The 13236-nt window shown below is 48.8% G+C and overlaps 1 protein-coding gene across 1 annotated transcript in view; it reads right to left on the bottom strand.

Moving 5' to 3' along the window:
- Positions 1-13236, bottom strand: part of LOC139233654 (pejvakin-like) — a 37386-nt gene that overhangs the window by 9539 nt on the left and 14611 nt on the right. Inside the window, exon 2 of the mRNA XM_070864063.1 lies at positions 3609-3834. Within this exon, the coding sequence (XP_070720164.1) occupies positions 3609-3822 (214 nt within the window). The 5' untranslated portion in view covers positions 3823-3834. The remainder of the gene's footprint in view (positions 1-3608; positions 3835-13236) is intronic.

Here is a 13236-nt window from a genome sequence, read left to right as displayed (position 1 = left end):
ATTGAATGAGTGGGTAGCCTTTGCGGTTACAGAATACCTCAGGATTCTGATGCGGTGCCCGCAAAATGATGAGGGTGCAGTCAATGGCACCCTGCACCCAGGAAGCCTGCTATACTGATGAAGTCACATGCGTGCTTGTGCTGTTTCTCTCTGGTTATGGGGAAGGAAATGTCGTCCCTTCTCCTTCTGACCAGAGCATCTGTGACCTCGCGGATGGAGCGATGGACAGCAAACTGGGAGATGTTGGAGATGTTTCCTATCATACCCTGAAAGGATCTATTGGCGTAGAAATGTTGTGCCATAGTTGCCTTCTCCCTCTGGCCACATTTGCTGCCTTTCTTCCTGTCTTGCTCTCTGTCCTGCTCCCTGCATTGCACTTTGGCTTGCTCTCTGCCTTTCTCTCTCAGTTGTCCCTGCAGTTCTTCCTCCTTTGTCTCCAGCTAAGCAGCCTCGGATGGTGATGTCGAAGCTAGAGGTCGACTGTTAACACATCCCCCATGAAACAATATAAATATTGTAATTTCAATTCTGCCCTCAATGAAACAAAGGAATAATTAGGAGGCAGAACAGTCCTTGAAGTGAAAATCGCTGCAATCTGTCCACCAGCCGCTCTGTCTACATGTGAGCAAGCTGCAGAGTAATAGCTGACAAAAATTGTTAGTAAAGACGGCGCCTTTAAATAGCGCTCCTCCAGCCGACTCCCGACTGCAATTCGACAGCAGACACTGTCGCTGTCAGCGCCAGGTGGTAAGTGAGGGGGCGCGGCTGAATTTCTCTTCCAAGGCGGTAACAGGGTGCTGTGCACGGCGATAACATCATCGGCACTTGCCCTGCCGGAGAAGCTAAAACGCACGGTGTAGCCGCTAAACTCTGAGTTTCGCAATCCAGAAAAATAAACTGATTCCACCGAAGCATAGGCCTTGAAATGCCTTCCTCCCCGGATCCATACGGAATGTGTACGAACCTGGGAAAGTATTGCAAAAGCCGGTTTTTGGCACACAATACACAGGCGCTGAGAACCGGCTTTTCCGACCTATCAAGTTCTTGGCTTGTCAGATCGCACGCACCTCGGGAAGAAGGACATTCTCACGGCAGGGATTGGGCGAACTGCCCATCTCTTGCCCTGCTCATGTCCTTAAAACTCTTGTGCCTTACAAAAGCAGGCACATAGCCTACATTTACCAGCATAAGAGTTTTAAATCATACAAAAACATATAAAAACAAAATTTAAATTATTAAAACTTTTTTTTTTAATCGGCAAATATTTTTTTTTCAAAACATTTATATCAACTTTAATTTCTACAGTGTAAATATGTGAAGTTTTTTTTTAATGTTTTATGTCGTGTTAGGGTGTTTGAGGGTGTTTCTCATTCATAGTAATAGGAGTTTCAGACTTATGAAACTCCTATTACTACGAATGTAAAAATACTTTACCGTGATTGGGTGTCCTGGCCCACGTGACTCCTACAGATGACCCAACGTGAACGCTGCACAGGGAGAGGAGGCCTCAGGACCGGGGTCTCTGGTGGGCGCAGCAGGAAAAGGTAGGTGCAGATCCTTTTAGCCATTTTTGACGAGCGCCCGCAGAGGACCAGGATTTCAGGGCCATTATCCCTCTCTTGCTATTATGCATATATGGGTGTTGGGCAATGACCTGATTGGGCCTATCTGGGAACGCCTCCATGGTCCACTGACCTACCAACACTCACTGTCTACTCACACATGGAGATGGCCACTTGGGTGAGGTACTGGGGAGCTCCAGCAACTGTGGAACTGTCCCCCAGCGTGGAGTCATCACCTTCAGGAGGGCAGAGATAGAGGGAGAACATTGGAGGGAAACAGGTGTGATGGAGGTAATTTTAACTTTAGGCTGTGGTGTAAAACTCAGCTCCCCCACCCATTATGTGATTTTTGTTTCCATTAAAATCAATAGAAAGAAAAATCGGGAGCAATGTTTAACGGGTGGCCGAGCCAATATCGTGTGATATTCACTATCGTCTAAAGTCAAAATGACTCCCGATTTGTTCAGTAAGTCACAGAAACTCTGAATGACATTTCCAACTTAATTTGGGCAAAATACTTGTGTATTGATATTGTCTTGGATGCTCAGGCACAAGGACTGGAAAGGGAGGCTGAGATGGAGAAGATCATGTTCATATTTAGATCCGGGCATATTACAATACAGCAACAGGTCAGAGAAAATAACTGAGAGTTTAACTTGATTTAACATCATTTGCATAGACCAATCAAGGAAGAATCACACCCTCCACATTAATTTACATTGATGGTTCCACAAAATTATATAAATTCTTCATAAAAGGAAAAATATTCTTCCTTTAATATTGCGGACTTAAGTTTCCTCTCTCATTAGCCCATTCGGTATTATGGACAGTTCCCCAGTCGGGAGACTCGCAGAAGGGCTATTCCATACCATTGTGACATCTGCATCTGCACACATACAGAGGCTGCACTCCAGGACACAGTCGACCTATTTACTGAGGCGTATGAAAGCATGGGCCTTATGCTAAACATCTGTAAGACAAAGGTCCTGCACCAGCCTGTCCTCACCGCACAGCACTGCTCCCCAGCCATCAAGATCCACGGCGCGGCCCTGGACACCGTGGACCACTTCTCATATCTCGGGAGCCTCCTATCATCAAGGGAAGGCATTCACGACGAGATCCAACACCACCTCCACCACCTTCGGTTGCCTGAGGAAAAGAGTGTTTGAAGACCAGGTCCTCGAAACTGCCACCAAGCTCATGGTCTACAGGGCTGTAGTAATACCTGCCCTCCTGTATGGCTCAGAGACATGGACCATGTACAGTGGACACCTCAAGTTGCTGGAGAAATATCACCAACAATGTCTCCGCAAGATTCCACAAATCCCCTGGGAGGACAGGTGCACTAACATCAGCGTCCTCACTCAGGCTAGCATACCCAGCATTGAAGCACTGACCACACTCGATCAGCTCCGCTGGGCAGGCCACATAGTCCGCATGCCAGACACGAGACTCCCAAAGCAAGTGCTCTACTCGGAGCTCCTTCATGGCAAACGAGCCAAAGGTGGGCAGCAGAAACGCTACAAGGACACCCTCAAAGCCTCCCTGATAAAGTGCAACATCCCCACTGACTCCTGGGAGTCCCTGGCTCAAGACCGCCCGAAGTGGAGGATGTGCATCCGAGAGGGCGCTGAGCATTTCGAATCTCGTCGCCGAGAGCATGCAGAAATCAAGCGCAGGCAGCGGAAAGAGCGTGTGGCAAACCAGTCCCACCCACCCCTTCCCTCAACGACTATCTGTCCCACCTGTGACAGAGTCTGTGGCTCTCGTATTGGACTGTACAGTCACCAGAGAACTCACTTCAGGAGTGGAAGCAAGTCTTCCTCGATTCCGAGGGCCTGCCTATGATGATGGTGATAATTCAGAGAAGTGACGATGCAACATTGGCTCGATGGCTGATCTGAAACTGTGTGGGAAAGACAGAGAGCCCGAGTTGCAGCGTGATCATGGTGTGGAGCCCAGTGCACCACAACTCGGCATTACTGGGGGGGGCACCTAGATTCCTCAGACTGAGGCACTGAAACTTAAATAAACAGCCAACATTACCAAAATCTGAATCTGGGCCATCCTTCAATATGTCAGTCACTCTGAAGGGTGTCGGGGTATATTTGTCTTTTTTGAAAAACAAAAATCCCTTCTTTTTCGTGAGGAGATGGAGGGGTTTGCAGCAATCTGAATGATAGAGGCTTGATAGAGGGATCAGTGTGCGACCATCAGAGTCAATCTCTTCCACAATGCTCTGTGTTGCTTCTCGGAACATGATTCTGAAAATCTATAAACATAAAATATAAATTAATTGAGCATTATTTATTGAAGCTGACTATGGACTGGGTTAGCGACACATGGAGACACATTACTATTGAGCAACAATCCTACAACAGTTAATACGACATTAAGTGCCCAATCTATTTGCTTTTCATTATCTTACACCAGAAGAGGGCACTATTATAGAGAGAGTCGAGGGAAAGTTATCCCAGGTAACCCACGCCACACCTCCTCTCAGCCAGAGAGGCTGAGACCAGAACAATGCCTAATATTTTGGCCTTGGACAGTGTGCGATATGCCCTTCTAATGTAAAAAACATATAGAACAAACAAGTTCATAGCTTGTGTATCCGTGGAATCTCAATCCCGGTACAAAGTTTAAACAATTCAGAGTGTAAAGCTGAGGTGAACAAAGCTTAACATTGCAGGAGTGTTCTCAATGTAATGGGGAGTTTTCAGACCCGCCAGATCCCTGTCCAGTGATTTAATGAGCCGCGGTGACTGGATATAGCGGGAGTTTTCTGTGAGTGAACTCTAATTGTTTGGAGTTGGGAGAGAGTTTTCCAATGACACCCTGTGACTGGGCGCAGCTCTCCATTGTTGCCAAAGGAATCTCCAGCGGGCTTTGTAAACAGGCGCACACATTCCACCTGGTGGCAACGTTCAGTGCTGCTGGAACCAGGATTGGGAACAACTTTTCCAAACTTTATGGCCCCGATATTGACTGGGCGGGGTTTCGGCCCAGAAATCCAGAAGTGTGGTTTCCCGGAACGCCATTGAGTTTTGTCAGGCAGCATCTGTGGACAGAGAAACGAGTTAACGGGCGCGAGTAGTGATGAAACGTTAACTCTGTTTCTCTCTCCACAGACGCTGCCTGACCTGCCGAGTGTTTCCAGCATTTTCTGTTTTTATTTCACATCTCCAGCATCCGTAATATTTTCTTTTCTTGAGTTTTGTTTCCCGGGCACTGCGATTTCCCCCGGGCTCCCCGCCCGAAATCCCGTCAGATTTACCGGCTTGGCTGCCTGTCGGGCAGGCAATGCTGTGGAAAGGAGCTGTTGGTTCAATGGGGGTGGGGAGCGGGATTGAGGGGGGGTTGGGGTTCATCGAGGGGTGGTAATGGGGGGGTAGAGATTGGCGATGGGGGGTTTATGCGGTGGGGAAATCAGTGATGGGGCCTTCGTGGGGCGGGGAGATTTGTGAGAGGTGGGGTCGGTGGGGGGGAGATTGGTGATGCGGGTGTCGGTGGGGGGAGGGGAGATCGGCGAAGGGTAGGGTCAGTGGGGGGGGGGGGGAAGATAGATGATGGGGGGTGATCTGTGATGGGGTGTCGGCGGCGGGGGAGATCGGTACTGGGGGGGTCGTGGGGGGAGGGGGGGGAGATCTGTGATGGGGGGGTCAGTAAGGGGGGAGATCGGTGAGGAGGGGAAGTCAATGGTCGGTGGGAAGGAGGTCATTGGGCGAGTGTCGGTACAGGATGTTTCGGTGCTCCCGGGATCCCGTGTAACCGGCTCTTCAACGTAAGAGCTGAGCATGTGCGATATTTTGAATGACCCGGCAGCCGCTTAAAGCGGCCGTGCGTCACCCAAAAAAAGAGGGAACATTGTCTGGATGGCCCGATGTTATAAAAGGGATCTACGTGGGATCCCTGGAGCATTGCACAGCCGCGCAGCTTCTGGGAAACATTGGTCCTAAAGCGCTTTACAGCCAATGAAATACTGTTGAAGTGTAGTCACTGTTGTAATGTAAGAAAACACAGCAGCCAAGTAGAACATGTGAACTAGAAATATCAAACAGGAAACCAACATGCCTCAAACACACACACTTCTGCTTTTAATAGAGACAGGTTGTTATAAAGGCCTGAAAAGGCTAGGGGCACCGAAATTGGTCGATGCATAAGGACCGTCCATTTCTCGGCGGTATGTCAGTGCTGCATCGTTTCAAACCACCGGCATACCGCCAAGATCGAAGAGGATAAAATTGGTTGAAAAAAGTTTGCCATTATGTCGGCGGTATGCCAGTGGACTGCAGCGGGCGGTATGTAACCTAGTAATCGATCCAGGTCGACTTTCTCTTCGATGGACGGTGCGACACTGACCTGCGCATGTGCTATTTTTTTCCCCCGTTTTTTTATAGAAGCGTTTTACCCGCAATTTCGGGGGTCAGGGGTCACCCGCACATGCGCAGTGACTCGAAGAGGAGGGAGAGAGAGTGAGAAGGAGCAGCAAGCTAGTCGACAGGCAGTTACTTTAAAAACACATTGCAGAGTTAAAAAATATTCCTAACAACTAATAATTCTATAGAAGAATAAGAAGACATATTTTACAAAGCTAAAATCATAATAGAAATATGGAAAAGTAAAAAAAAACCAAAGCGCAGGATCATCGAAAAGGAGGTTGAGGGCGTCTGCCTACGACGGATGGAATTACCTGCCCTTCTCGTGCATATAACAGAGAGGTACTCCGAGCTAATGAAGGTTCATCGTGGAAAGCCCCCTCTCCCCTCCAAAGGAGTACAACAGGATATGGGACGGGATCGGGAGGCTGTGTCCTCCACAAGTACCATGGTACGCACCGGGGAAAGGTGCCCTAAGAGGTGGTATGACCTGGTGAGGGCAGCAGGAGTAAGTAATGATTTTATTTATGCATCCCCCATGTGCCATGTACCGTGTAAATGTAGGTTACGTGTCACATGGATGATGTTATTTATCTTAAGGTTATGGAGATGTATTTGTGCTTTCAGGCAATGACAAGAGGATCAAGGTAGTGTTTTTTTTGTGTGTGTGTGTGTGTGTGACCCTGTGTGTATGCAATGTTAAATGGATTGAAGATTTTTATCTTGATTTACTTTACTTTCTGCAGAAGAAGACATCTGCAATAGCAGCCGATCAGTGTCGCATGGAGGGGAGGACCCACAACCCAGGAGCCTCTGACTGACATCGAGATCTGTGCCCTGTCCCTGGTTGGAGATAGCAACCGTGCCACCACCGGCATTGGAGCTGACACACTCACACAAGATGGTAAGTTGAATAAAATGCAGTCTGTGTTGCGGTCCTCTCATGTCATGTAATGTTGGCCTGATGTAATGTAATATAAGTTTATTGTACTGTAATGTTGGCCTGATGTAATGTAATATAAGTTTATTGTACTGTAATGTTGATCTCATGTTTCAGGCCCTTTGAGCTTTAAGTAAATTGTGTAGAATTTATTTTCTAACAACTTGTTAAACTTAATTTTTTTTTAAATGTTGAATGACTATAATCTATTCTTAATCTCAAGTCTTTTTTTTCACCTCCAATAAATAGGAACTAATGGATTTCTTTGTCACTGAGATGGAGAACAACTGTTCAGTCGCCTCTGTTTTCCTCCTTCCCTGAGGCCACCAACACAAACTTCCCCGAAGAACCTCCACCTTATCCCTCAATGTTCATCTTTGTGTCTCTCTAGTTTCCGATATCTTTCCTTGTGCCCTCTCTGTTATATATTTTGACTTGTATTTACTCTGTACAGCCACCAGAGGGCTCATTCCCTGGAATCCCAAGGGATCCCATAATCCCTTGAGAGCACAGGTATTTAAGAAGCCATCACAGGTTGGAGAGGCATTCTGGAGACCTGCAATAAAAGACTAAGGTTGCACTTTACTCACATTGTTCAGTCTGACCCTTTCTCCATACACAACAACTGGCGACGAGATACAGATAGCAAACCCAAAGATGCAGACAACAGTGGGCATCCTGGAGAAATTTTCAGAGGGAGATGATTGGGAAACTTTTGTGGAGCGACTCGACCAATACTTCGTGACTAACGAGATGGATGGGGAAGAGAGCACTGCCAAACGTAGAGCGATCCTCCTCACCGTCTGTGGGGCACCAACGTATGGCCTCATGAAGAATCTGCTCACTCCAGCGAAACCCACGGAGAAATCGTACGACGATTTGTGCACACTGGACCGAGAGCATTTGAACCCGACAAAAGGTCTGAACGCCAGGAAGTGGCGAGTTATGTCGCCGAGCTTAGAGGCCTTGCAGGGCATTGCGAATTTGAAGGACATTTGGAGCACATGTTCAAGACTTTTTTTACTTGGCATTGCCCACGAAACCATACTTCGCAAGCTTTTGACTGTAGAGACCCCAACCTTGAGTAAGGCCATAGCGTTAGCCCAGGCATTCATTGCCACCAGTGACAATACTAAGCAAATCTCTCAGCACACAAGTGCTGCTACAAGAACTGTGAACAAAGTGGTTGTTCTTGAATCGTAACTGTCATGTATTTAACTGTCATTGTAAGCCATGTATAAACTGACCTAAGTTGTACACTGTCAGAACATTGACCACTAGGTGGTGAACTTGTGGGAGACACTCCTAACCTGATCTTTCAGGTATAAAAGGGGAAGCCCCACCCACCTTCTTCACTTCGGTGCTGGTTAATAAAGGTTACTGGTAACAGAGTGACCTTCTTTCAAGTATGGGCCTCGTGTGCATTTGTACTGTATAGTAAGGACATATTATTGGCGACGAGAAACTGGGATTTAAACCACGTGAGCATGGCCACGAGCAGCACAGACGAGAGGTACTGTGTTGGTGATGATTGGGACGATTTTATTGAGAGACTACAGCAAAGCTTCGTCACTAAGGAATGGCTGGGACAGGATTCGGCCGACAAACGCAGGGCTCATCTCCTGACGGTTTGTGGATCCAGGATGTACTCCCTGATGAAGGACCTTCTAGCGCCAGAGAAGCCGGTGGACAAGACTTTTGAAGAGCTCAGTAAGTTGATCAGGGAACACTTTAAACCGGCGAGCATCATGCACATGGCCAGACACCGGTGTTATACGCACCGGCGGCGAGAAGGGCAAAGCGTTCCAGACATCGTGGCAGACCTCCGGCGACTGGCGAGCCTATGCAAGTTCCCAGGTGCATGCAGAGCAGAGATGCTGCAAGACTTTTTTATTGAGGGCATCGGGCATGCTGGGGTTTTCAGGAAACTGATTGAGACCAAAGAATTGACCCTGGAAACGGCGGCTTTGATGGCCCAGACATTTATCTCAGGGGAGGAAGAGACCAGAATGATGTTTGACAAAAATCTTGGTTTAAATGCAGCAAATGGCAGGGAGTCAACAATGTTAACGCGGCACACAGTTCTCCAGGCAGACAGGGGCAATCGGACATGCCCGAGCATGTAGTCGAACCCAAAGGGGGAACTCAACAGAGACAATGGCTGACTGAACGGCGATTCACGCCATCGCAAGAGACAATGCGGCCAGTAATGGGGCCATCAATACCTGTTAATGGTGTGCTTAAGAACAGATACAAACAGTCAGAGACAATCGACTGGTAATGGACCTTTTGTTTCAAACAACGGTTCATGCTGGAGGTGTGGAGGCAAACACACAGCCAGAGCTTGCAGGTATCAGCAATATACCTGCAGAAACTGCAACGTCAGCAGTCACTTGGCGCGTATGTGCAGGAAGCCTGCGGCCAGGTTGATGTAACGAGGAGGACATGGACGATGTAAGCCCTATGAGGCCAAATGGACACTGGGGGCACTCGCTGGAAGCTGAAGTTCAGCGAGTTCATGTGGAGCACATACACAGTTCATACATCAGGACGCCACCGATAATGATAAAAGTGATCCTCAATGGCATCCCAGTATCAAGGGAGCTAGACACAGGGGCCAGCCAGTCCCTGATGAGTATCAAACAATTCGACAAGTTGTGGGTGTCCAAGGCCAGGAGGCCAAAATTATTGCCGACTGACGCACAGCTATGGACACACACAAAGGAGATCATTCCGGTGCTAGGCAGCGCCACGGTAGTCGTGACCCACAAAGATTCGGAGAACAGATTGCCACTCTGGATTGTCCTGGGGTATGGTCCTGCACTGCTGGGGAGAAGTTGGCTGGCTGTCATGAACTGGAAATGGGGCGATGTCAATGCAATTTCTTCTGTGGGGCGAATATCATGCTCACAGGTCCTCGACAACTTTGACTCACTATTTCAGCCCGCCATTGGCACTTTCACGGGGACCAAGGTAGTGATTCACATAAACCTGGACTCCACAAGGCCAGCGCGGCGCCGTATGTGATGCGGGAAAATATAGAAGGCGAAATGGACTGTCTGCTGAGGGAAGGCATCATCTCGCCAGTGGAATTCAGTGACTGGGCGAGCCCGATTGTGCCGGTGCTCAAGGCAGATGGGTCGGTCAGGATATGTGGTGATTACAAGGCCACCATCAATCGGGTGTCACTCCAAGACCAGTACCTGCTACCGAGAGCGGAGGACCTCTTTGCGACGCTATCCGGTGGCAAACTTTTTTCAAAATTGGATCTCACCTCAGCTTACATGACCCAGGAGCTGGTGAGTGAGTCAAAGAAGCTGACCACCATCATGACACACAAGGGGTTGTTTGAGTACAACAGATGTCCGTTTGGGATTCACTCGGCCGCCGCGATCTTTCAACGCAATATGGAAAGCCTCCTCAAGTCGATTCCAAGGACGGTGGTTTTTCAAGACGACATACTCATCACGGGTTGTGATACTGAAGAACACCTCCACAACCTGGAGGAGGTGCTACGCAGACTGGACCGGGTAGATCTGCGACTGAAAAAGGCGAAGTGTGTCTTTCTAGCTCCAGAGGTAGAATTCCTGGAGATGAGGGTAGCAGCAGACGGGATCAGACCTACCGCGTCCAAAACAGAAGCGATCCAGAGAGCACCCAGACCCTGTAACACAATGGAGCTGCGTTCGTTCCTGGGGCTCCTGAACTATTTTGGTAACTTTCTTCCCAAATTGAGCACACTGTTAGAAGTGTTACACGTGCTCCTACGCAAAGGGCACGAATGGGTCTGGGGGGACAGCCAGGAAAGGGCTTTTGATAGAGCACGAAATTTGTTATGCTCCAACAATCTGTTAACGCTATATGACCCATGTAAGAAACATGTTTTAACGTGCGACGCTTCGTCCTATGGTGTCAGGTGTGTGTTGCAGCATATTAATGTCAAGGGTCAGTTACAGCCGGTAGCTTATGACTCCAGAAGTCTGTCCCAGGCAGAACGGGACTACGGGATGGTAGAAATGGAAGCGCTTGCATGTGTATATGCTGTAATAAAAATGCACCAGTACCTGTTTGACAGGAAATTTGAGCTGGAGACAGATCACAAATCCCTAACGTCCCTTTTGGCCGACAACAAGGCCATAAATGCAAATACATCGGCCTGCATACAGAGATGGGCACTCACGTTAGCCGCCTATGACTATACAATTCGGCACAGACCGGGCACTGAAAACTGCGCCGATGCACTCAGCAGGCTCCCCCTAGCCATCACCAAGGGGGCAACCGAGCATGTTGCCGAGATGGTCATGGCTGTTGAAGCTTTCGAAAGTGAAGGCTCACCCGTGACAGCCCGTCAGATCAAAGTCTGGACAAATAGAGACCCGCTACTGTCCTTAGTCAAGAAATGTGTCCTGAATGGTGACTGGGCAGCCACGTACGGAGCATACCCTGAGGAATTCAAACCATTTCACAGGCGCAAGGATGAACTCTCGATTCAGGCCGATTGCTTACTATGGGGAAACCGAGTAGTCATGCCCCAGATGGGCAGAGCGATATTCATCAGAGAACTCCACAAAGAGCACCCGGGCATTGTCATGATGAAGGCAATTGCCAGGTCACACGTTTGTTGGCCAGGGATAGATGCAGATGTGGAACTTTGTGTTCGCAGGTGCAACACATGTGCCCAGTTGGGCAATGCGCCCAGGGAAGCCCCCCTTAGCCCCTGGTCCTGACCCGCCAAGCCATGAGCATGCATCCATGTGGACTGCGCAGGTTCTTTCATGGAAAAAATGTTTTTGGTTGTAGTAGATACCTACTCCAAATGGATTGAGTGAGCCATTTTAAATTCCAGCACATCCTCTGCCATGGTAGAAAGTCTACGGGCAATGTTTGCCGCTCATGGTCTACCGGACGTCTTGGTCAGCGACAATGGCCCTTGCTTTATAAGCATTGAATTCCAGGACTTCATGGCAGGAAATGGTATCAACCATGTCAGAACGGCACCGTTGAAGCTGGCCTCAAACGGCCAGGTGGAACGAGCAGTGCAGATAATCAAACAGGGGATGCTCAGAATCCAAGGGGGTTCCCTACAAAGCCACTTATCACGCCTCCTGTTGGCCAATAGATCCCGACCACACTCGCTCACAGGGGTCCCACCCGCAGAGCTGCTGATGAAAAGGACGCTCAAAACCAGGTTATCCCTAATACACCCCACCATGAAAGAAATGGTTGAGAGCAGGCACCAGTCACAATTTGACGACTATGATGGTAATGTGAAGGCGCGATGTATTGATGTAAATGACCCGGTCTTTGTTCTCAACTACGCTGCAGGGCCCAAATGGCTTGCAGGCACTGTGATTGCCAAAGAGGGGAATAGGATTCTGGTAGTCAAACTTACCAATGGACAAATCTGCCGCAAACATGTGGATCAAACAAAAAAGAGGTTCAGCAACCCCATAGAAGAAGCAGAGGAAGAACACGATGTAGAGTTCACTCCTCCACAGGTGGCCGAACACCGGAACCAAGTAGAGGAGAGCCCAGTCACTGTGGGCAGTCCAGACAGGCCTGAGGCACTGCAAATAGCAGACACTCAGGCCAGCGCCCAACAACTGGAGCCCCAACTCAGGCGCTCTACAAGGGAGCGTAAACCACCAGAGAGACTTAACCTGTGATCCCAATAGACTTTGGGGGGAGGTGATGTCATTCACGAAGCTGGATCTGACTTCAGCCTACATGACGCAGGAACTGGAGGAATCATCGAAGGCCCTCACCTGCATCAACAGGCACAAAGGTCTTTTTGTTTATAACAGATGCCCGTTTGGAATCCGATCAGCAGTGGTGATATTCCAGACAAACATGGAAAGTTTACTGAAGTCAGTCCCGCACACCGTGGTCTTGCAGGACGACATCTTGGTCACAGGTCGGAACACAGTCGAGCACCTGCAGAACCTGGAGGAGGTTCTTGGTCGACTTAATCGCGTGGGGCTCAGAGTAAAACGCTCGAAGTGCGTTTTCCTGGCACCTGAAGTGGAGTTCCTGGGAAGGAGGATTGCGGCGGACGGCATCAGGTCCACCAACGCGAAGACTGAGGCAATTGAGAATGCACCGAGGCCACTGAACGTGACAGAACTGCGATCGTTTCTGGGACACTTGAACTACTTTGGTAACTTCTTACCGGGACTCAGCACCCTGCTAGAACCATTACATGTCTTACTACGAAAAGGGGGCGAATGGGTTTGGGGCAAAAGCCAAGAAAATGCCTTTGTAAAAGTGAGAAAATTGTTATGGTCAAACCCATTGCTTGTGTTGTATGATCCATGTAAGTGTTTGGTACTAGCATGTGATGTGTCGTCATATGGCG

This window comes from Pristiophorus japonicus, chromosome 21, assembly GCF_044704955.1.
Source record: "Pristiophorus japonicus isolate sPriJap1 chromosome 21, sPriJap1.hap1, whole genome shotgun sequence".
Classification (NCBI taxonomy): Eukaryota; Metazoa; Chordata; class Chondrichthyes; family Pristiophoridae; genus Pristiophorus; species Pristiophorus japonicus.
The sequence above is the reverse complement of the archived record's forward strand: the minus strand, read 5'-3'. Positions and strand labels throughout refer to the sequence as shown.